Consider the following 26079-nt stretch of genomic DNA (forward strand, 5'->3'; position numbering starts at 1 on the left):
ATAGGTGTCAAAGCTCACTCCACCAGAGGCATGGCCTCCTCTTGGGCGTGGTCTAGTGGAGTTTTCTACGGGTGACATTTGTAGATCGGCAGGTTGGTCCTCACCATCTACTTTAACCAGATTCTTCAGTCTGGATGTCCCTGCACTGCAGGCACAAGTCTTCGCTGTATAAAAATACTAAGACGGCCTAATGAATATCAGACGGCCTTGTAAGCCCGTCCCCGTCATAAGTTGGCATTGGGGCCTTCATATGCTTCAATGCTTACACATTCCTTATAGTTACCGGCCTCTATGAGCCCAGTAGTATAAGACGTGTGTACATATATATTATTAATATAAATGATGTGTCAGTAACTCTAGTCTTGAGCCCTTTCTAATAAGTGTTCAAACTTGAGGGAGTACATGTCACTGCGCTTATCATAGCACGGCGGGATTAAATAGGCTCCCATAGCGTCTTAAAGACGCAGTACGAACTGACCGTTCGAAAGGGAACGTACTCGGTTACTTAACGTAACCTCGGTTCCCTGAGATAAGGGAAGGAGTACTGCGTAGACGGCCGTGCTATGGCGCTGACTCGGGTGATCGTCGCTTCAGTCGATTTAACCTGACGTTTTTGACAGTTACAGCGTATTTTATATGCCCCTTTCGCGGGCTCTTGCGCTCAGCTTCGCGGGCTTTGTGCCCATTGGTTCGCTCAGATTACGCTGTTCTGCCATTGGTTCATGCAGTTCCCACTGGCCAGCCAATAGCGTGCGAGATGTCTCGACACTGTTTTGACTGGGCAGTAGCACTGCGTGATTTTACAATTACTTCAGTATATTCGAGAGTAGGAGAACCTACCCATAGCGTCTTAAAGACGCAGTACTCCTTCCCTTATCTCAGGGAACCGAGGTTACGTTAAGTAACCGAGTACGTTTATCGCCATGTCGTCGAGACGCTGTTATTTTCATCCAGGAGTCAAATCACCTTTGTTTGGCTTTCCCAGGGACGCTGTAGAGATTATTGAACGCATACATCTCTCCGTTAAGAGGCGTGACCTTTCCAACGTGCGCTAAGCTGCTGTCGAATCATAACACAGGAACTGCTGGCACGTGCGCTAAGCTGCGGTCGAATTACAACACGGTAAGCGCTTGCACAATCAGAACTCGTTACGTATTTCTGAAGGAGGGACTTCATAGAAAGAGGAAATCACCAGCCGTTTTTAGGACAGTGGAAACAGCGGTACACAGATAAGTACATTGTGTGAAAAATACTGTGTTTTTTTACACGCGAAACATGAACACATGTTATATTGCACACTGTAAACACAATCAAAGCTTCAAAAAAACACGAAGAACGGGACCTTTAACAAGAAGGGTGGTTCAGCTGTTTGGACTTATTTTGGATTCGCGAAGAACGACGTGGAGCAAAAGAGTGCTAAATGTAAAATATGTCGACGTGCCGTGGCCAGATCCAGAGGAAACACTACCAATCTATACCAGCATCTTAAAAATGTTGGTGTTTTATAGTAAAAAACCTTTAATGTAGCACTCTGACACAGTTTCTGATTTTGCACTTTCTTATCTTGCAGAAGGCTGGATAAGGTGTTGTTTTTAATTGTCATTGTCATTTATTTTAAAATGTCTGCAATATAACAGTTTCATGTTCAGTAAATTGCAGTGGACTACAGAATTATTTTGTTTTTCTAATTGTAAATCTAAATCTAATAAGAATTCATTTTCTATTTTTCAGTGTTTAAGATTGTTAAATTTAAAAACAAAATAAATGACCAAGTGGTTAAGTTAATTTCCATTATGTCGTCTTTTTCTTTGGTATTTAGGTTCAGGTATTTAATAATCACGAAGCATCAAACAATCTCATTACCTCAATCACTATGTATGTAGTTTATTTAACCCTCTGTGCCGTAAAGGTAACAACATATTTTATTCATAATTTTAGGTTTTATGCACTTAAAAGTATCGAACGCAAAAATCGAAAATCGCACCGCAATCGCAATATTTGTCAGAAAAACCGCAATTAGGTTTTTTCTCAAAATCGTGCAGCCCTACTGTACAGTATGTTCCCCTACTTGACTGTTCTGAAACAGGGCACCAAGGCATTCTGAAGCATAGAGGAGAGACCAGACTGTGTTCCCTGGATTCAAGAGTCTGTTATAGGAGGCCGTTAAGTGCTCTGGTTTAGTGCCTCATTTAAAGCAAGTGTACTGAACCACAGCGCACCCTTAGACATTGCCCCAAATCTTTCCATCAAAGTTCATGGTATTTCATTGGTGGTTTCTCTAAGATATTTTGATGTGCTTTTCTCATGGCTGAATTGTAAACGTAATCATATATTAAAATATAGGGTAACATGGGGGAAGATGCTGCCTTTAGAATGTGAATGTGGATTTGGTTTTAAACTATAACATATTTAGATATAAGTTTAGCATTTGCTGGATGATGATGCATCAGCCAATGTGTTATTATAGGAAATAAAAAGGAACATTTGCACAAAATGTAAAATATTAGGGGTAAGTTGGACCCCTACCTGGGGTTAGAAGCCCCCGGGGATAAACTTTTAGAGAATGTATAAATGACTCTTGATATCATTCTTATTAAAGACACAATATGTACGATTTTTGGATTAAAATATGCAAAAACCACTAATACAATGTTTATATATTTTGTTAACTTGTGTACTTACAGTATCCCAAATGTTTCCAAGAATTTTTTAATCCAGAGAAATAAACAGTTTTAACCAGGCATATGCTTTGTCGCATATCAAGGACATCATACCCGTGTTACCCTTGATTTCTGGTTTTATTTTGTATAAACCATGGACACACCAGAGACGCTTTAATATATTATGTGTTTTATTAGACAGGTGAGCAACTGTTTGGATACATTCATCGGCAGAAAACTAATCATTGTTATAAAGCTCAACAAAGTTAGTCTTATTGTGTAAGTCTAGTTTTCATGATTTACCGTGAGTACCATGTTTTACCATGCCTAATATCGATCTCGCTTACTGCAGTGTGCAACAAGTGTCTCATAGTAGCCATAAAGCGAACGCACAGAGAAGCACACTCAAACACACTCAAATAATGCATCTAATATGATAAAACAGCACTGCGTAGGCATGACCAGAAAAAGTGGAAGCAGTCGTCTGAGGCATAATAAAAGATCCACGAATCCAGGCGTCATCAAGATACGTCTTTCTTTTGAATAAGCGACCTCTAGCAGCGAAAAATTACATATTGTGGCTTTAATATTTATATATTTTTTAAGTGTCATTAATGTAAAATACTAAATCTAATATTATATACATTTTTATTTTTACAATTTAGTTAAAATATTAAATAATTAAATAATTGTTGACAGACAAAGCGGAATCTGAAAGGTAAAATGAGACTTATATACAGGCATATGAATATTAACATATTTAAATGACCATATCATTTAATTGAAGATGTCAGTATAAACACTGTGAAATCAAATCGAATGATTTCACTCAAAAAAGGTTTTAATGAAAGCAAAGATGTCTGACATGTACATGTATCTAATTCATGGAAATAATAAATAATAATTAACCCTATTAATTACAATAAGTATTAAATGTAATACTTACCTCAAGGGTCTAATTTTATCTTTTAACTTAAAAATAACATGCTCCTTAAATCTAATAAACATTGTGTCCACAAAAACCTCATTAACAAATAGACACTAAATCTCACAAATGTTGATATTCAAATGAAATGACAGAATTAAAAATAGTGTAGCCATTCATCAAAAGTGCCACCTTTGATGAGGAGAAAAACAAATCTTGCCCCGTGGGGCATCTTACCCCATTTTACACTAATACCTTACTTTATGAGTCCACCTTTTAAAGAGTATAAGGTATAATGTATGATCAACATTCAGTTGTATGTGTCATCATGTTTTATAAAAGTAAGTAAAATAATGTAATAAAGTATAATAGTAAGTATAGTAACTGTGGTTAGTCATTTTGAGTGCGCAATTAATTATGAAGTGTATAAGGCATTTTGAATACTTTAAAATGCATAATATTTTTCATTATATATCTAAATATTATCTTATGATGATACTAATTTAAGTCGATTCATTCAGCTCTCCAGTTCTTAAGAGTTCAGCCTTTCATCACATCTGCCATTTGGCTAATGCTCAGTCTGCCTAAAATATTCCTGTCAGGTCCACAAGACCTTAAGAGCTTCTCCTTTTCACTTTGCACTCTTTAGTTTCCTGTGAGTGATGTCACTGGGTTGCTATGGATACCCTGTTGGACCTTAGATACAGAGTAGGTGAAAACAGTTCCTGTTGTTACCCGTGTGTCAGGGCCCTGGGGGACAATCTGAGCTACTCGCGCACACAAAACACTAGCAGTTGCACATTTTTTCTTTTGAAAGCTAGTAGCTTTGTGGGTCTTCTTTTCCATGTCGATAAGAGATTGGCAAATATGTGAAGAGGATACGTAAGGTTCAGCTGTTGACACTGCCACCAGGAATGTCAATTTCGCTTTTTTTTTATGTAATCATGCTGTTTTTTCTCTCCGCATGCAAAAAAGAATAAAAACAAAACAGGTTTTTACACTAATGATGTGGTTTTTTTTCATATGCCTAAAGAAACAATGAAATTCTTGTTGTCCTGCTCACTGCATCATTATGACGGCTGTAAACCTGTTTTAAGTTTATGTTGTTTAAACGAGTGATTTTTCACACTTGACATTCTGTGTTCAATGGGTAACCACAATCAGTATTATGCATTACATCCTATCCTCTGTAGGTGTGTTGGGTGTGGCCTTGCTGATTCAGTGCCTCGAGACTGGGTGTTCTCAAAGTTTGCTATGTTTGTGTTGGGCAGGGTTGACAACTTGCCTGAGTTGGAGACAAAAGCGTCCAAGTGGTGTTGCCCAGAAGGCAGAGTTCTGCGACACCACCCCAAAATAAACACTTACACCCTGACGCTGGAGGATGTGCCAGGGAGTCCCCCACCTAGCCTTCAATGTGATGTGGAGGAACTCCAACGCCTCATTCAGTCACATCAGAAGGTGAGTCCGTGATTTGAGAGTCCTCCGTGGCAGTAGGTGGGTCTTATTTTCTTGCTCTGCCACTTTAAGATCACAGTGATATTTCCAGCTGGGTACGATCAGTAGGGTTTGTTTGCTTTTGTGCTAGAACTCTGCAGGAGGTAGCTATCTATGACTAAAGGAAGTGACTAAATGCAGATCACAGACTAAACCGTCTCTCTCGCTCTCTGTGCACGCACCCTTGCTCGCTTTCTCTGGGTGAATGTTTAATGTCAGTTTTAATGAGGACTGTATAAGGCATTCTGCTTTATTTAATAGCTATTTTTGAACTTTGTTTATTCAGGAAGATCCTCTGACACAGCATAAGCCAGCACTGCTGATTCTTAACAGAGACTCAAGTGATAGCACAGAAACTGCTGACTGCCTACCGCCCAACTCACTGGAGCCTGATCATCAGGAATCTAACTCTGAACAAGAAGAAACCTGCCAATCACTTTTAAACAGCTCTGCCATTGAGGATGGATTGTGTCTTCGTCAGAATGGCACAGGAGATCATGTCCAATCGCAGGACGTGGAGGTGGAGCCTGAACTGCCAGCTGTAGGGGATACTGGGAGGGCTTCAGATAAGACTGACTGTGTGCAGCGGCGGGTAGAAAGCGATTCTGTGACTTTCAGTGCCCCTTCCTGTGGAAATCAGCGGGAGGAAGCTGATATAGAGCTCTGCGTAATCAGTGCCAAGCAGGGGGCTGCTTCACAGCCTGATAAAGGGAACCAAGAAGAGCAGGAGACTTGCCAGAGGAGTTCAGAGACTGAAACAGACTATAACGCTCAATCTGGCAACCTTGAGTCCCAAGACATGGGCCACGCACAATCTCAGGGTCTCCTCCCCACGGAAACTAGTCAGCCTTCACAAAGAGAGGAGGAGAGCGAGGGGAGTACAGATCTTAGTTGGCGAGGGGACTTACCAGAGGAAAGGGAAGGGGAGACAAGTAGCAGCCAGGAAATAGGCTTAAACTCTTCAGCACTTTCTTCCCGTAATCCAGAGGAAAGCGGTCAGCACGGCGACGAGATCGAATCCAAGCTGCCTACAGAATGCTCGACGAGGACAGATGAAGCTAAATTGACTTTAATCCAGGTAAATTCAGACGTTACCTCGCCTGTACGAAACGATGAAACCGTTATTTCTGATGGTGTTGACAAGCCACATGGTCACCTAGAAACAGAGACAGGAAATCTTAGCGAACACACCAAAGGCAACACTGAGTCAGTTTCTGGTTTGGTTGAGGATGACGTTAGCATAAAGCAGAACTCTGTATTTAGCATTTTAGAGGGAGATCATTTGGTATCGTTAAGTCTCCGGCCAAACATGGCACCAGGACCGGTGCATAATGGTCGACGAGGACTCTCACCCGTTCCTGAGACTTCCTATTATGAAGGTCCAGCTGTGGATCCCTTGTCTGAGACGGCAGAAAGTTTCCAACAGCCTCCTCAAGTCACACAACCTTCAGAAACTGCATCAGACTGTCAGGAGATTTTGTTAAATGACTCCGCTTGTGACATTAATGCAACAGTAGGGGTTTCTGTTGACATCACTGCTGAGGTTTCACCTTGCCAGATTGAAGGGTCTCTACTTGGTGAAAGCAAAGAGGAGGTAGCCCCTAATGAGATGATACAAGACCCTAAAGAGCTCATTGAAGATCCGGAATCAATCAAGGACGTTGTTGTCTCGGAGTTAGATGACAAATCAAAACTTTCGGATGAAGCTTGTCTGCCAGTTGACTCAGATGTCTCTATTGGAAGTAATTTACAGCAGGATGTGTCCATAATACAGTCTTCTGAACATTCTGGGGGTGATATAATTGTAGGAACACTGTTAGGAGAAGAAGCATCTGAAACATTTGTTCAGCCAGACTCTATGTCCAAACTGGTGAAGCAAATTCCAGAGGAATATTCTGGACTTAACATGAAAGAAAATCAAATTTGTGAGCCAGGGGTACCATCGGTCCTAGTGCCCGCTTTTCAAGGGGAACCAGGTTTTAAGGATGTTGCTCCAGAGGAACATCTACAGGAAAGGGAAATTGACGCCACTTCACAGGAAACACTCAGCGATCTCTCTGATCCATCGGAAATCACACACAATGATTGTGCTGAATCCAGTGTGCAGCTCCCAGAATCCTCCAAGGAGAGTGCGTACACACCATCAGAACCTATTGTTGAATGTGTGAATGGCCTAGGCCCGTCTTGTGCCTCTCTCCTAACAGAAAGCAAAGACAGCAGATCTTCTGAGAGTCCATTTGCTGATGGTGTAATTCCCGATGGGGACAAATGTGTTGACATGATTTCCGAAATGAGTGAGACGACCGTCTCTGGGGACAGCCCATCCTCTCCCATGGACAACACCAGTGGTTCTGCTCTGGAGAGCTCCTCCATGTCTGACCCACTCAATGCCTCATCCTCAACAGCTGAGCTTACTTCCCCTTTGGATATTAATAGTGGATTGCACCAGGATTTGGAACACACTTCCCCAGTGGATATAGACAATGATTTGTCTGAGGAACTGCAGCCTTCAGACACACTTGACAGCCTGAATGGATTACATCAAGATACTCTTGATAGTTTGATGGAGCACAGTGAAACTCTTCACCAGCATGTTGAGGAACTGCATGTGGAACAAATTACAGGTAATGCATTGTTATTTATCACTCTGCTGATGCTGATATAGATTGTCTTTATTTTAGGGAGCCTGATGCTATTAATCATACTATGAACAGTTGTTTGAATTGATTTGGAACTTTGTGCTGCTGCTAAATGAAGTTTATTTTTCAATGCCAATTCTAATCACGTTGTTCACAACTGAAGCTAATTTTAGCTATTTTGAAGCTAATTAAATTTTACTGTATTCCGACATACTTTTGTGTGTGCATGTGAATACAATAGTGTTTGCCTTACAGATTACTTGTATTCTATATATATATATATATATATATATATATATATATATATATATATATATATATATATACATACATACATACATACATACATACATACATACATATACATATACATATACATATACATACATACATACATACATACATACATACATACATACATACATACATGTATGGTTTTGATTGATCAGTGGTTTAGGTTTCCATCCAGAAGGGAAAACCTTTCTTGTCATTCAGGTAACCGTGTTAATAGGGAGTGTTTGCAAACGACAATGTGTATTTGCAGCACAATGTATCCTGGCAACCTGGTGATGTCACCTTTGTCTCACATCATAGAATGAAAACAGTTGAAAGATTGTCTTGTATACTTTTTTTCACAAGGTAGACGCCCAGCTCTTTTCCACATAGATGAGAATTCAGCATTGTTCTACTAATAGCTGCTTACTGTATGTGTTATTTATATCACATTCATGGAGCCGCTGATCTCAGTTGGATAGGAGGAATAAGTCACTTCCTTTCAGCTTGGGCTCATCTGTTAGGGCAGGCTGGCAGTGCCCCACCAAAATATTTGTCCATACATAGACATCTATATAAAATGAATTAATAATAAATTGTAAATATGTTCAGAATTCGGCAACATTGGATTTTCTAGACTATTTTAAGTCGTAAATTTAGCAGGATATATTCAAATTTAACGTATGGCTTTGGCAGGCATGTATTAGGATACTAAGCTGGGCAGCCGGTCTCTGAGCCATCCCCAGCTCTCACAAATTTCCAATGTAAATCTGTGGTGAAAAATGGAACTGCAGTGTGTTTAATTTAGAGCCATTGGGGCAGATTTCAGACTGCCCTGCTTATTTTCACTTTACCTTACGTAAACCTCGCTCTAGACCAAGGCGATATTGATCTGCTTCTGCTTAATGTTGTCAAAAGTACGGACTTCGTTACCAAGTCGGCACTAACATTTTTAAAATGTAATGATACCAGCGTTTCTCTCTAGCATTTTGAGCGCTGTTGAACAGATTCATAAACACCTCTGATTGGCCGTTGTGTTCACAAGTTCAACATACAGTATATGTCTCTGATTGGCTACAATTATCAACACTTCAAAAACATGTTGTAAATAGACATCTTTGACACTCTTCACAGAGCGCTTACACAGATACAAATGTGAGCGCTTGAAAGTAGCGTCTATCAGCGGATAAATTAGGGATCCACTGAAAGACGCCTGCTTTCAAACGCTCTCATGTGTATCTAAGCGATCGGTGAAGAGCGTTGATCATTGTAACCAATCACAGACATATATGTTAAAGGGTTAGTTCACCCAAAAATGAAAATTATGTCATTCATGACTCACCCTCATGTCGTTCCACACCGGTAAGATCTCCGTTCATCTTCGGAACACAGTTTAAGATATTTTAGATTTAGTTAGAGAGCTTTCTGTCCCTCCATTGAAAATTTATGTACGTATTCTATCCATGTCCAGAAAGGTAACTAAAACATTATCAGAGTAGTCCATGTGACATCAGTGGGTTAGTTAGAACTTTTTGAAGCATCGAAAATACATTTTGGTCCAAAAATAACAAAAACTACGAATTTATTCAGCATTGTCTTCTCTTTCGGTTTGTTGTCAAGCCTCGTTCATTACTCCGCAGTGACGCTGCTGATGTAAGACGCTGCTGACGTGTTATCTGGTGCGCTCGAGCTCCCTCAGACACATATCAGCAGCGTCTTACGTCAGCAGCGTTACTGCGGAGTCGTGAACGTGGATTGACAATAAACTGGAAGAGAAGACGATGCTGAATAAAGTTGTTCCAAAATTTATTTTCGATCCTTCAAAAAGTTCTAACTAACCCACTAATGTCACGTGGACTACTTTGATGATGTTTTTGTTACCTTTCTGGACATGGACAGTATACCGTACAAACATTTTCAATGGAGGAACAGAAAGCTCTCGGACTAAATCTAAAATATCTTAAACTGTGTTCTGAAGATGAACGGAGATCTTACGGGTGTGGAACGACATGAGGGTGAGTCATTAATGACATAATTTTCATTTTTGGGTGAACTAACCCTTTAAGCGTGTGAACACAATGGCCATTCAGAGACATCTGTTGAGCGTGTGAACACAATGGCCAATTAGAGGTGTTTAAGAATCTGTTCAACAGCGAAAAAAAATTTCAGTACCAAATTTTTTTTCAACACTAAGCTATGTTTATATTGGTCTGCATCAGGTCAGTAACTAGTTGATATGTCTGTTCGTCCTATGTGGACTTGCGTATCAAATTATTGAACATGCTCATGTGAATAGCCTTATATATTTCTTTTGGGTTTTTTATGTTTGCGAATAGACATGACTTTCTTTTCCTCACTGGAATTCCTCCACAACTTGTTATATTTTAAAATGATTATAAAAATTTGGAGGCAATAAATACTACATTCTAAGATGGCGTTCTATGCATGTGTTGTGTGTACTTAAAGCCTGTCAATCAACATTTAAGCACCACCCTCATGCTGAATAACGCAACATCTGCCAAAACTGTTCTCCGTGTGTTTGTCAATTACAATATAAATGTACTGCTTCCTTTTATCAAATGCTATATTGCTGTATGGGTTAATAATGTATCCGAGTGGTCAGTTAAACAGTCTTATCATGATTTGTTCATTTCTTAGTAAACAAATAAACCTGAAACGCCACTGAAATGTTCGGTCCTCTGACATGAATCAGCAGCTGAGTTAATGAATGACTTATTGATTTTTGCAAGTTTCAGTTAAAAGTCACGCGTGTGAATTTCCCTGAAACTGGGGGTCTTATTCAAATGAAACATTTTGTTGTTCATACATGAAAAACTAGCTTCATCATCTACAGCAAGTTTCACAAAATGGCTTAAAATAAAAGTGCTTCATCCTTCTCTCAGTTCCAAATTATAAATGTCTTTTGCCTTGATTCCACCTCACAGATGACAGCACTTTAGCAGAGGATGTGGTGGATGGACACCAAGACTCCTTAGCAGACATAGCGAATTCCGAAGTGGTGAGTATCCTTTGGCTATTACCCTCAACCTGCCATCCAATAAATAAATCATTAACATTTAGACCTCTTGGTGTGAGTCACTTTGCTTCCAGCCACCCTGAATTCTCAGTAGTTAGGACGGTAGTAGTTTTCCCGAAAGGCTCCACTGACCAGATATTGAGGGATGTATTCAACCTGACCTTCTGTCGTAAATCTGATTTTTCCGCCTGGTTGCTGAAAGTCTTCTGACGCAGGTCTGAGTTGGAACTGCTGAACTGTCCCCCGTAAGGTCAAATGGGCAGATATGGGAACGCTGCCACCCTGCAGCTCACACTGGTTATGTGTGCGTGCTGTCCTTTTCTCATGGAGGAAAGATGACATCACCCTGAACACTTTTTTCCCCAGTTGTGTGTCAGAGGGATGATATCAGTGGCGAGAATACTGAGAGGGAGGAAGGCAAGATGTGATAACTCATTTATGTAGGCCAGCAAGAGTGATAAAGTGAGATGTTTATCTTCATTCTTTGGAAGTCGCTGATTAAAAGTATCCTGCATATTGCTAACTTTGTTTATATTGTCCTGTGGGAATCCATATTGTTTTGGTTGCTTCCTGTTCCTCCCGATTTGGTTATGGAGAATCTGATACGATCTAAAATTATTGTTGAGGAATCACTTTCAGAATGATTTTTTTTCTCCAGCTGATGAACAATAACAGCCAATCAGAATCCACCTGACTTTAAAATGCTCAAGTATTTAAAGTGTTGTCCAACAACCTTGGTTGGTAAAATGCTGGTTAGGTACGTTGTGAACCATGGCAGCTGGTTTGAGCTGGTTTATGCTGGTCCTTAGTTGGTCATGAGCTGGTTTAAGCTGGTCCTGAGCTGGTTATAAGCTGGTCCTGATCTGGAGCTAGTTTCATAGGACCAGCACTTGACCAGCTCATGACCAGCTAAGGACCAGCGCAAACCAGCTGCCATGCTTCAAAACATACCTAACCAGATTATGCTGTTTTTTTCAACAGGGAAAACTGCCACGTGCTTATAATAAACAGAATGTCAGATGGTGTGGATGCTAATGTAGTTATTGCTATAGTTATCTTTTATAATTATCGCTATTGTTCAATTAATCGCTATTGTTCTTGGTGTGAATTGGCCTTAAAGCAATGGAAAAGCTGGCCTTCTTTTTGTTTTGGTTGTTTTGGAATTTTTTCCCCCTGTAAGTGACATTGCTGAGTGACTTAATAGGTATTCATTCAGCTTGATGAGTCTCTTGAAGATTTTTTTCCTCATATTAACAGAGATTGCTAAATCTCAATGTCTAAACCAACAGCCTGTTTTAGCTACATTCTTCCAGTTGTATTTGATTCAAGGCCCTGTTTGAACTAGAAAGTAGTAATAATTGACCTAGTTATGATTGTCTGATCATTTTTACTCCCTCCTGTCTGACCTCTCTTGTCGAGGTAGCTTAGCTTCTTCTGTCTAGGTTGCCTCTGAAAACAGGCCACTTTTACACCTATCTGCCGTCTGGCATGCAGACTTGGACTGCATCATGGGCTCGTGGAACTATTGTCAGCATTTGAAAGAAATTACACTCTGGAACATTCTATCTTAAGAGACTCTTGAGATTAGAGCAGGGGTCACATTCACAGAGCATGCTAACTTTGCTCTTGCTAGTCAAGATCACAAGAAAGCTAGGTTCTTATTAGCGGAGCTTGCTAGGCAGTATTAAACTTGGCACACATTTTTAAGATGAATGTTTTGAATCATTTTCGTAGTGATTTTTGCAATTTTAACTTGTCATACAAATGCTTCTGTCAGTTAATTTATGGAGGCTGATTGGAAATGGGATCTGATACTCCTTTCAGTCTATTTTGCTATGCTAACAAATGACTGATATGTGTTTTTCCACATCAAAAAGGCTCCCTCTTCACATATTTATTACATTAATGTGTCATTGCCCTTGCTTCCAATACTGTGCATTGTGATATCCAAGTTATTTTTGAAGAGACTATTTAAGAGAGGAGACTGTAATTATTATATGTTGTCCCTTTTTTCTACTTTTTTGTACTTACACTACTGAATCATTCACTGTAAGACTAGAAACATGCTGTAGAGGCATACATTGATTAGTTTTGAGTTCATGTTGAAATTAAAAAAATGTACATGCTCTTGTGATGGATAAGTGGTTTGGTTGTTTTTAGCTTATCCTGTGGTGTCTAGAGTGCTATGGCTCCCTCTTGTGTTAGGATGCAATATAACTCCTTCCAGATGTGCATTGAGCTGTCTAGTAGTCTACGTGTGTCAGAGAGAGAAGCAAGGGCAAAATGCACAGACTGTGGTCTCAATATGCCACCAGCAGCATGAGGGCTGCCTATTCTCTCTTTCTTTCCTCTGCTCTTTTCATCTGTCCTTGTGTGGCAGGCCAGATGCATTGTGGGAACCCCCTTAAAAGAGTTCCCTTTTCACTAAACATCTAAACTATTAAACCACACAAGCTGCCCCTGGGAAACAGATCCTTAGTGCGCACACTCCCAAACACGCACGCAAACACAAATCCAATGTGTAGTGTGTTGGAAAAAGGGACAAGGCTGCCTCTCAAGCGCTGGAATGTGAAGTGTAAGAATGGCGTGATGTTGAAGAAAAGCAAAGGGCTGGTGTTGGTGGAGTGGGAGGGTTGAAGACACCAGTGAGGCTGGTCTGGATCCATATACACTCCTTTGTATTGTTCTCACTCGATTTCTTCCTCCTTTTGCGTGTTCTCTCGTTCCCAGTGTTAGTTCATCCAAAAAGTCATTTACTTGCCCCCATGTTGATTCAAACTAGGGGTGCACCGATCCGATATTAGGATCGGATATCGGCCGCGATACTGACAAAATAGCTGGATCGGGGATCGGAAAAATGAACAGATCCACAAGCCGATCCAGGTGTTTTTTTCCGTCGCAGCAGAACCTACGTCATTCGTCAGCTTCACGTGTGTCGCATGCTAGAAGAGACTCGGCTGTGTGGAGGAGATATTTCACGCTTGCCACGCGAACTAGTTCGCAATGTCTGCAAAGTAACTTAAATGTTTCGAGGGGAGGTGGTATTACTGCAAAGTCAGGGTTTTTCCTGCATTGAACATTTTTTGACGGCCGCCAAAGCCTAATTTGATGAGTTATTGTGATTTACGAGCGATGTAGAACAGATTCTGCGCTCGTGACTGAGTGACAGAGAGACCGATCTGAGAATTCCTCCCCCGTGCGCGCTCTCTGGGTCTTCAAAATAATCAGCGTTAGCTCTCTCATATTTCACATATTAATCCAAATCAAAAGGTCGGAAGACCGAAACCATGTTGCACGTGACACATTCGGACAAATTTGTCCTTGAAATCTCGCTGGTTGTGAATTGCGCTCAAAAAACATTGCCTCTTCTCTTACCAGCTGACATAAAGCATACTTTCAATAAACGGGAGACAAATTTTATTCAGTTATGAAGTGTTTTCTTTGTGTTGACATCTTTCGCGATGTTCTTACAGACGGGATTCACACACAACGCGTCTGCTAATGTCCGATTCGTGACCTGATGACTCATTTGAACAGAATCATTTTAACGACTGGCCAGAACAACTGATCTGTCCAACACTGAACTCATGAATCAGTTAATTAATTTACTCAGAACGCATCTGAAATGAGAACACAAGTGCTTACCCAATTAAGCAAGAGTGGGTAGTAAGAATTATTTTTAATTATCGACAGTATTTCAGCTTATTTCTGTTGACAATGTGTAGTAAAATAAATAGGCCTAGCCTACAATCATTTAGACAGGAGGGAGGTGAAACCAGAACAAAGTTGTTATTAGCTAGCTGATCATTTTTATTAAATTGCATATGGCAGAAAATTAAGACTATTTGTTAATTTGTAATGCTACTTTTTAATATTGATATGATTATATACCAAAACAATGATCTGTAGTGTAAAAAATGTTTGGTAACTGTCAGATTACTATTGTATGTTTGACCAATACACTGTTTTTTGTTTCCACTGCTACATTTTATTTATTTAAAGAAGTTTGATTACATTCTATTTTAGATTTGAAAGCACAATTGTTTTTTAAATAAATAAGAATTCAACACTTTACATTCATCTGTTATTTTGTCTTAGTTATGTTTAGTTAGTAAAGTCTGGTGCCTTTAGTCTCTTCAAGGAAGGTATAAGGTGGAAGATATACAGTTTATTATTAATTCAACAATAGTATCGGATCGGTATCGGGTATCGACAGATACACAAAGCCCAGGCATCGGTATCGGTATCGGGACTGAAAAAGTCGGATCGGTGCACCCCTAATTCAAACACGTATGATTTTCTTCCGTGGAACACAAAAGGAGGAATTTGGTCATTTCAAGGCATTTATAAAACTGAACAAAAGCACCTTATAATGTCTTATAAAATTGGTCAATATAATGTGTGCACTATATTCTTCTGAAATCACAAGGATTTGTGTGACAAACTGACTAATCTTTAAAGTCGTGATGTAACAATGGTAGCACCAGATCTTTTCTTCCATATGGAAACTTACATCCTGTTGAAACGGATTATCGAAAATGAAAAACAAAAGTAGGATGATGAGGATTTGGTTCAATTCATTGGTTTCTGAATGGATGGAAACATACACTATATTGCCAAAAGTTTTGGGATGTCTGTCTTTACATGCACATGAGCTTTAATGACATCCCATTCTTAATCCGTAGGGTTTAATATGGAGTTGGCCCACCCTTTGCAGCTATAACAGCTTCAACTCTTCTGGGAAGGCTTTCCACAAGGTTTATGAGTGCGTTTGTGGGAATTTTTGACCATTCTTCTAGAAGCGTATTTGTGAGGTCAGGCACTGATGTTGGACGAGAAGGCCTGGCTCGCAGTCTCCGCTCTAATTCATCTCAAAGGTGTTCTATCAGGTTGAGGTCAGGACTCTGGTGTGGAGGAACTTGCCTGGCCTGCACAAACTCGCTCATCCACGTCTTTATGGACTTTGCTTTGTGTGCTGGGGCACAGTCATGTTGGAACAGGAAGGGGGCCATCCCCAAACTGTTCCCACAAAGTTGGGAGCATGAAATTGTCCAAAATGTCTTGGTATGCTGAAGCTTTACGAGTTCCTTTCACTGGAACTAAGGGGCCAAACCCAACCCCTGAAAAACAACCCCACACCATACTCCCCCCTCCAGGCAAGTACAGTTCTCCTGGCAACTGCCAAACCCAGACTCGGCTTGTGCTTTTACGTGGCCTACCACTTTGTGGCTGAGTTGCTGTTTTTCCCAATTGCTTCCACTTTGTTATAATACCACTAACAGTTGACAGTGGAATATTTAGTAGTGAGGAAATTTGGACGTATTGCATAGGTGGCAACCTATCACGGTAGCACGCTTGAATTCACTGAGCTCCTGAGAGCGACCCATTCTTTCACAAATGTTTGTAGAAGCGTCTGCATGCCTAGGTGCTTGATTTTATACACCTGTGGCCATGGAAGTGATTGGAACACCTGAATTCAATGATTTGGAGGGGTGTCCCAATAGTTTTGGCAATATAGTGTATGTATGTAGTGTAGGAATATAGTGTATGTATGTAGTGTAGGAATAACCAAGATGGCGCCGCCGTGCTCGGTCGCCGTTCAGGTCGCTCCGCTAAGACTTTGCTTTTATTTATTATTCTACTCTCTTTTACTCTCTATTTTTTCCAACGGATCATCTGCTTTGATCTGTTACGACAACAAAACACTTCTGGAAATTGGTTACCGCTACACTGACCTGTTTCAGGACACTTTCTCCAATCTTCCATCTGAGATTCGCCGGGACGCCGAGTTGAACAATGGCCACTCGAGTCGACGGCGAAGATTCAAAAAACACCGCGGGAAACGCGCTGGGATCCGCAACAGACTGAGAAAAAGAGCATTCAGTCCTCCTCTCCCGAGCATTTTGCTCGCAAATGTCCAATCCTTGGAGAATAAGATGGACGATCTTAGAGCCAGGATAAGTTTTCAACGGGACATGAGAGACTGCAACATCTATTGTCTGTCCGAAACATGGCTCACGCCAGCGGTCCCGGATACAGCCGTGACGCCGTCCGAGAACTTCTCTGTTTTTCGGATGGACAGAACAGCCGAGGCCGGGAAATCTAAAGGCGGTGGAGTGTGTTTCATGATAAACAAGAAATGGTGCGATCCTAGGAACATCTCCATTCTTTCGCGATCCTGCTCGCCTCACTTGGAACATTTAACTATCATGTGCCGGCCTTTCTACCTACCGAGGGAGTTTTCCTCGGTCATCTCCACTGCCGTTTATATTCCACCACAAGCAGACACGGGGCTGGCTTTATCTGCCCTCCATGATGTGACCAGCGGCTTCATAAACAAACACCCCGACGCTGCTTTCATCGTCGCGGGTGATTTTAACAAAGCAAACCTAAAGAAAGTATTGCCAAACTTTCACCAGCATGTCTCCTGTCCCACACGAGGAGCAAACACACTGGATCATTGCTACTCTCCGTTTAAGAACGCCTACAAAGCTCGTTCACAGCCAGCTTTTGGCAAATCGGACCATGCCGCCATTTTCCTCACACCGGAATATAAACAAAGTCTCGTTCAAGAGCCCCCGGTGAGGAGGGAAGTCAAACGCTGGTCATCCCATTCAGAGATCACGCTACAGGCAGCTCTTGATGACGTCGACTGGGACATGTTCCGCGCGAGTTCTGAAGACGTCAGCGAGTTCACAGAAGTGGCGCTCTGCTTTATTAACACACTGACAGAGCAAGCCACACAAACAATAACTATAACGTCCTTCCCTAATCAGAAACCGTGGGTGGACAGTTCAATTCGCACTGCAGTAAACTCGCGCACCACCGCTTACAATGCCGGTCTCCTAACGGGGGATATGAGGGAGTACAAAGCTTCATGTTACGCCCTCCGGCGCGCCGTTAAAGCCGCAAAACTCCGCTATAAAGACAGAGTGGAATCTCATTTCCAACTCAACGACTCCCGGCGGATGTGGCAGGGACTGAGAACCATCTGTGCTTTTGGAACTAAATCCTCTGCAGAGGTGAGAGCTGATCCGTTACTGGTGAACGAGTTAAACTCTTTCTACGCTCGCTTTGATGGTAATCGCGGCAGCGCGACTCCGGCGAGTGACGCGTCAGAGAGAGTCCCTCAGAGCAGCAACGGTCACGTGATCTCTGTCTCGGAGGACGAGGTTCGGAGGGCACTCAAACGTGTGGATGTCAGGAAAGCTGCTGGGCCGGATGGTATTTCAGGTCGTGTTCTGCGGTCCTGTGCTGATCAGCTCGCAGGGCTCTTTACATCCATATTCAACGAGTCCCTTGCTACATCTGTTGTCCCCACCTCCTTCAAACGATCCTCCATCATCCCTGTACCTAAGATCAGTAAACCCTCTTGCCTAAATGACTATCGTCCAGTGGCTCTCACATCTTTAGTCATGAAGGTCTTTGAGAGACTCATTAAAAACAACATTTGCTCCTCCATTCCTGACACTTTGGACCCTCTTCAGTTTGCCTATCGTCCCAATAGATCGACTGAAGATGCCATTTCTCACGTCCTTCACTCCTGCCTCACTCACATCGACAGCAAAAGTGGGAACTATGTCAGGCTGCTATTTATTGACTATAGCTCAGCCTTTAACACCATAGTTCCCATTAAGCTAACACACAAACTCCTGGATCTAGGCCTGAATTCTTCTCTCTGCCTCTGGATTGAAGATTTCCTCACTGGCAGACCCCAGGCGGTGAGAGTAGGCCAGTTCACCTCCACCTCCATCACCCTGAGTGTTGGAGCTCCACAGGGCTGTGTGCTGAGTCCCCTGCTCTACTCTCTCTACACCCATGACTGTTTGTCCACACACAGCTCCACCTCTATCATCAAGTTTGCTGATGATACTGTTGTCCTGGGTCTCATCTCCAACAACAATGAGACGGCATACTTGGACGAAGTGGAGCAACTGACATCATGGTGCCAGGACAACTGTCTCTCTCTGAATGTTAACAAGACCAAAGAACTGATTGTGGACTTCAGGAAGAGACAGCATCGGTCATACTCCCCTCTCATGATCAGCGGGACACCGGTAGAGAGAGTGAGCAGCTTCAAATACCTGGGTGTGAACATCTCCGAGGATCTGACCTGGACTACACACATCCAGACACAGGTGAAAAAAGCCAGGCAAAGACTGTACCACCTGCGCCAGCTGAGGAAATTCAGGGTTTCACCAGCCATCCTGAAAACTTTCTATCGAGGGGCGATAGAAAGTGTCCTGACTCAGTGCATCACAGCGTGGTACGGGAACAGCACCAGTCACGACTGCAAAGCCCTGCAAAGAGTGGTGCGCTTATCCGAGCGCATCTCAGGCTCAGCTCTCCCGTCTCTGCAGGACATCTTCACCAAACGCTGCAGAGGTAGAGCTACTAAAATCATCAGAGACATTAATCACCCTGCAAACTCTCACTTCACCCTGCTGCCATCTGGTAAGCGCTTCCGTAGCCTGATGGCAAAGACTGAAAGACTCAGGAGGAGTTTCTTCCCCCAGGCCATCAGACTCCTGAACTCAGTCACGTGACTCACTTCACCCCCGCACACACATAAACATCCAGTCTTTTAACATTAACATCCACATACTGCAATTGCACTGCACTTTACGTCCCTATTGTTACTGCGTAACAACCTGTAATAAACCTTGCACATTATACTTCTTTATATATACATATTATATATTTTATGTTAACCACTTATTTTTAAGTCTACAGTTTATCTCACTTATCATATCCACATATTTTTTATATTTTTATTTTTATCTTATTTCCTATTTTTATCTTAACTTGATTTATTTATAATTCTACTTATGTTAATACTTTTTATTCTAATTTTATTCTATTTCTATTTAATTTCTTGTAACTGTTATTTGCACTGTCCATGGAGCGGACCTGTTTACATTTCACTGCCAGTTGTATATTGTGTATATAACTGTGTATGTGACAAATAAAACTCTTGAATCTTGAATCTTGAATCTTGAATGTATGGATGAATCCTTCACAAAAGATCAATAACATACATAGGTTAACATAGGTTTTCCGTTTCCATTTCATGCTAACTTTTATATATTCACTGCTAATATTTTCCTCCAGTGAGCTGTTAATTATTGTTACCGGATCAAGTCATCGAGTTTGAGAATACGAGAAGAGGGTCAGTCAGCTTTGTGAAGGAAACATTCAGACTTATTGTGTTGATTGGATCAGCCGATTCATTTAAAGATCTGACTCAAAGGAATTATTCATTCATGAATTATATATCGCTGCTGCTTTCATGAATGTCAGTATTGTCAGCATGAAGCTTATCTTATGATTTCAGAAGACTCTTGCACTCAACTATTGCAGAGTAATGCGCTCAAATCATACGGGCCACTTGTATGGTGTGTTTTTGCATCAATGACATTATTGTATTCCACAGAACAGACATGAGGGTAACAACAATTTCATATCTTAGTTTTTTAATCAAACAATTCCTTCAAATCATAGTTTGTGTTGGATGAGTGGTCTTGAGTGAAACACAGAGATAACATGCGCCGGAATCCCCACAAAGAGCCCTTGTTTCTTCTATCCCCTCCTCCACTGGATAATCACATGCACACATGCAAACGCACAACACACAGTAAAGACCAAACTGACTGCGTCAGGACAACCTACACCAGTAAACTGAATATCTGTTTCTCCTAAGTACAAGTTAGGAACGTCATGCTAAACATGGAATAATCTATGAGACTTTAATTGAAGGTGGGTTTTTTTTGTCCTCAAGGTGTGTCTGTGTGACTGTCTTGTGTGTTTTTGTATAAAAAATTATATACACACACACTGTGTCACCCTCATTATACTTTATGGTGGATGGAAACTCCCAAGCAAAAGTGGAAAAACATTGCAATTCGGCATGCATGCATCGGGACAAAAACAGGCTTCACTTGTCATAACGCTACCACCCATTATGAAGTTCACAGTCTTTAGCAATGCAATACTTAAATTTCTCTTTATGATTACGAAGCGATTGTATATTGTGCATTGATTTCGTAGAAACGATGGCAGTTATTTTACTATTATTTATATTCTAATTTACTTAATTTTATTGCTGTCAAATTGATTAATCACATCAACACATATGTGTGTGTATGTATGTATGTATGTGTATATATATATGTGTGTGTGTGTGTGTGTATATATATGTATGTATGTGTGTGTGTATATATATATATATATATATGTGTATATGTATATGTATATGTATATGTATATGTATATATGTATGTATATATGTATGTATATATCACATAATCTATTAGACTTGCATACATATACATGCATATTATATGTATATACACACATTATACAATATTTTATAAATAAAATATAATCATGATTAATAGATTTGACAGCACTAATTTATTTATTTATTTTAAAATTGTTTTATTTTTATATTTTTCACCCATTTTAATTTAGAAATTTTGTGATTTTTGTCGTTTTCATTAGTTTTATTATATTTATATATATTTTTTTTTTTCACTTGTTGATTTAGTAATATTGGTACTATTTCAGATAATTGCCAAGGCAAGTTTCAGTTTTTAAGTTTTCATCGTAATTTAAAAAAAAAAAAATATATATATATATATATATATATATATATATATATTATATATATTATATATATATAATTAGCTTGATTTCAGTTAACATAAACAAATTTGAATAGTTTTAGTTAACGATAGCAACCTTTGTATTTGCATGTGAACTCCTATCTCTGGAGTTTTTGTGCTGAATGATTCTTTCCAGAAGTCCAATCTGAGTTTCTTGCACCGCCTCAATTGCATTAAATTCCCAGTGAATCTCATCAGACCGCGGTCTGGCCTTTCATCATTCTCGCCATTTGAAAGGGTTGCCATGACTCCAGCTGTTAGTCGGTTGTTGGTTCTTTACAGATGCAGTGATCGAGGGTCCCTTGCGTCCAATGCAAAGCTAAATTACCACACTTTATCCTTCTGGTTTGAATTGCGAACAGTGTAGACCAACTTTTTATTATCTTCTGCCATGACAACCTTTCTGATAGATTGTTTGAATGGATGAAAAGCCTTATCTTTCTGGGTGGAGCCTGGGAATCTCACCCCACTGTTCTCCAAACAGTTTGAAGGATGAAACCCCTCTGAAAATGTTGCTCTGATTAATACTTTCGAATATGTGTGACAACCTCGTCTTTTTTTGTCACAATTAACCGATCAGAGTTCAACCACACTGTGATGCTCATTGGGAAAGACGTGAGGCTTTCTGCTCCGAAAATTGATGATACGAGAGGCATTGAAAGAGCAAAGGGGGGACGGAAAAGAGCAGCTGCGATTGGGTGAGTCAGTAAAAAAAACACAACCAAAAAAACAGTGGGAGCAGAAGGAAAGCCAGCGACAGAAAAAGAGAGGGAGTGTGCAGAAGGGAAAAGGAGAGAGGGAGGGGAGAAAGAAGTGTGTGAAGAATGGAGGGAGGGAGGGAGAGTGAGAACGGGGTTGGTTCATGGTGCAGATGTGCAGAGAGTTGCTCATTTTTCCCAAAGCTTGACTAGGAACTCCACAAGTCTCGAGCTTCATGTTGGACTATAACGGCACTTTCTTCTCCTCCTTGACGCTTCACCCCTGGAAAAGATGTACGAGCGACACCGGCGAAGGTACAGCCTGTGCGCAAAGGGCGAGAGGTCCGTGGATGTGGTTTTGATTAAGGTATGAAGCAGAAAACTAGTAGCAGTGTTCGAGTTCCTTTCGAAAGTCTGTGAAAAATTATTGTTTGCTGGTGTTGTCTGTAAATTTTGCAGATTGCCTTGTTGACAGTTGCGTGTGCCGTCACATTGCATTGATTAGAATTGGCCGGGAGCGTTGTTGAGATGCCAGAGATCTCGCTCACGTTGAGTCGAAGGGGTGTGTGCGCATGAGAACTGTGGATTTTTGCTGCTTGGCTTGGGTGGAGTGCATTTCTGGATGTGGAACGTTGAGGCCTGCTTTCCAATTTCAGGCCACTGTTCTCTATTAGCTCTAAGGTTTGATGTTTTGTTCTAGACATGCTGGAATTTGAATTTCGTAACAATTTCGCATTGAGTTTTTTCACCCTTACGTTTGTTGCTAAACAAACATTGAAACCTGTGAATTCTCAGTCCATATTTCATATTTACAGGTATTTATTTCTTTAGTTTGAAAGCAATGTGTAAGTTTCATATCTATATTTTAGAGACAAATGGGTCCCCAGAAGTTAGAAAAATGTGACACAACCTCCTTTCGGGGACATAATTATTTCTAAGTACGGAAAAAAATTATTTACTAGTAAGATAATTGTTAAACTTTGAAAACTGTGACTTTTCAGGCCATTGTTCATATTTATATGGATTTAGAATCAAAGCATTGTTCATATTTTCAAAGCAATGTTCATAGCTACATTTTAGGGTAGGGCTGTAAAATCGATGAATTGCAATTAATCACCTATAACATGAACGTTTGTGTTTATATAATGGGGATATATATATATATATATTAATATATTAATCGCATACAAAATAAAAGTTTGTGTTTACGTAATATATATATATATATATTTAATATATTCATGAATGAGTGTGTATGTATGTATGTCTATATATATATGTGTATGTATATATATATATATATATATATATATATATATATATATATATATATATATATATATATATATATATATATATATATATATATATATATATATATATATATATATATATATATACGTAATAATTATACACAATACACACATGTATTATGTAAACACTTTTATTTTGGATGCAACTATTTGCGATTAATCGATTTGACAGCACACAACAAAACGTATTTTTGGGACATGATTCCCCAATGATTTACAAATAGGATGCATTTCATTCTTAAAATTCTGATGCTTTATATAGGCATTATCTAAAAATGCAAAACCTTTATAAAAACAATAGTAGTCTACTGCCTGTCCTAATTTAGATATTGTGTGTGTGGGAACAGTAGGGACGCTGACTGGAATGCTGTCAGTATGTTGGAGGTTGTATATTTAGTGGCTGGTCTGGTACTGTATCAGTGAAGGTCACAGTCAGACACGTAAAGGGCCCTTCCACAGTCTGACCCCTCGATTATTGGCTCTTGATAAGTGGATTGGTGCAGCCTTGCTTCACTGCCTGTTTATCTCCATTCACTTCTTCTGCTTCCTTCTGCTTTTCATCATCTGACATGAGCTGGCAGCAGGTCTGAGAAACATTATGTGGAAAGTTAATTAAAAAAAAAAATCTAATTATAGTAGGAATAAAATATTTAGAATTATATGTGGAGAACTGCCATGCATAATTATTCCTTCATAGAAGCTGCATGGTATTGTTTACGGTTAGGTATGCTCTTTCGTATGCTCTCCTTTTATGCTTGTCTTCTAATTTTTCTATTTTTTTTAAATAGTTTATTCACGTTCAGGATGCACACTTTCCTACTTGGCTTCTGTATTACTAAATGTGATTCCTGTTCATTACAAAATGAGGGACGAGACATCATTAGTCATTGATATTGACAACATGCCACAGATGCAGTCAAAAGTTGAAGTTGATGTATGAGTTTCTCAATTGCCATTTCCAGTGCTGATATCTAGAGCAGTATGGCATATGATTGATATAATGCAGATTTATATGCGCTACAGTGTAATTACAGCAAATTACATGAATAGAACTTGCTGAAATGAACACTTAGTTTACACAATATTTATTCCTGTATATTTGAAAAAAGTATTCATTGTGTTCATTGACAACTGGTTAATATAATGTTCTAACCATAGACATTTAGTTAATTTATTTGACTATTATAATCTAAATTAATACTATTACTTTTATAACTTATCTAGAATTTTAGTAATGTGTGTGTGTGTGTGTGTGTGTGTGTGTGTAGCATAATCCCTTCAATCCATAATTCGGCACCTACATAATAAATCTTATTATTTAATTATATTTACAGTTATTTGTTAGCTTACACATTTTCCTGATATATATAATCTGCCCGGCCAAAATAAAAGTTGATGTTTGGATTTAAATTGGCAAATGCTTAAGAGTCTGTGATTGGATCATTATTGCAGTGATTGATGTTTCTAGCATGTTATATGTTTGGCAACAGTTCTTCTAACCATAATTGATGGAATCCATGGCCATATTCCAGGATGACAATGTCAAGATTCATCAAGCTCAGATTGTGAAAGAATGGATGGGAGAGAATGAATTTGCACCTTTTTGCACCATATTTCATGTGAAAGTGATTCACAATCTTTTTATTATTTGTGGTGATTAAATAGTTGATAGTTCACTTTTAAAGTGTATGTAAATACTCCAGACTGCTTGTAATTTTTGTGGTCTTTCTTGATGGTCTCAGGAGTTAAATACTTTTTTTTTCACCTTAAATAAGCATTATATACTGTTGTATTTGCAAGGTGATATATTAATATACAGTCCACATTAAGCATCTGTGGTGGGAAGTGAAGAGGGGCTGTTAAACCGTTCTGTAGGTAAAATACAGGGCCGCAGGTGTCTCTTCAGCACTAAGTGAGGATTGAGAAAGACAGGTTGTCCACGGCTGTCTCAAAGAGCACCCATGGGAGCACTTTCCAATTGATGCAAACCTATGTTGTAGCATATTCCTTTCAACTGAGACCTCCTTGATATTGATCGAGTAGCCAAATGGGTACTTAACACCTCTTTAAGTCATTTCACAGATGTTTTACCCAGAACCACCTGCAAATGTGTGCAAGAAACAAATAGGAGAACCATGCAAAATCAGAGTCGGTAGCTATAGCTACGAAAATCGTACTCTGTGAGACTGTATTAGTGTCCACTGGTGCCCACTTCCATGTCATAGCCTTTCCTGTCTCCACACCTCGTCATATCTATGGAATGTGTCCAGAATGTCCAGCTCAGACCACAGTCTGTGGACAGTCTCTCTCTGCACTCAGTGGATTACAGCTCTGTTTCATAAGCCATTCGGAAGTTCTGTCATCTCTAAATATAGG

General features: G+C 39.9%; 1 protein-coding gene across 21 annotated transcripts in view; it reads left to right on the forward strand.

Moving 5' to 3' along the window:
* The window catches only part of akap13 (A-kinase anchoring protein 13), a 149017-nt gene that overhangs the window by 67037 nt on the left and 55901 nt on the right, over positions 1-26079 (forward strand). For all 21 annotated transcript variants that reach the window (XM_079809941.1, XM_079809948.1, XM_079809949.1 and 18 more), the window contains exons 6-8: positions 4857-5043; positions 5366-7703; positions 10937-11010. In XM_079809941.1, coding sequence (XP_079666067.1) covers positions 4857-5043; positions 5366-7703; positions 10937-11010 — 2599 coding nt within the window. The remainder of the gene's footprint in view (positions 1-4856; positions 5044-5365; positions 7704-10936; positions 11011-26079) is intronic.

Source organism: Gobio gobio (genome assembly GCF_949357685.1).
Source record: "Gobio gobio genome assembly, chromosome: 25".
In the NCBI taxonomy this organism is placed as follows: Eukaryota; Metazoa; Chordata; class Actinopteri; order Cypriniformes; family Gobionidae; genus Gobio; species Gobio gobio.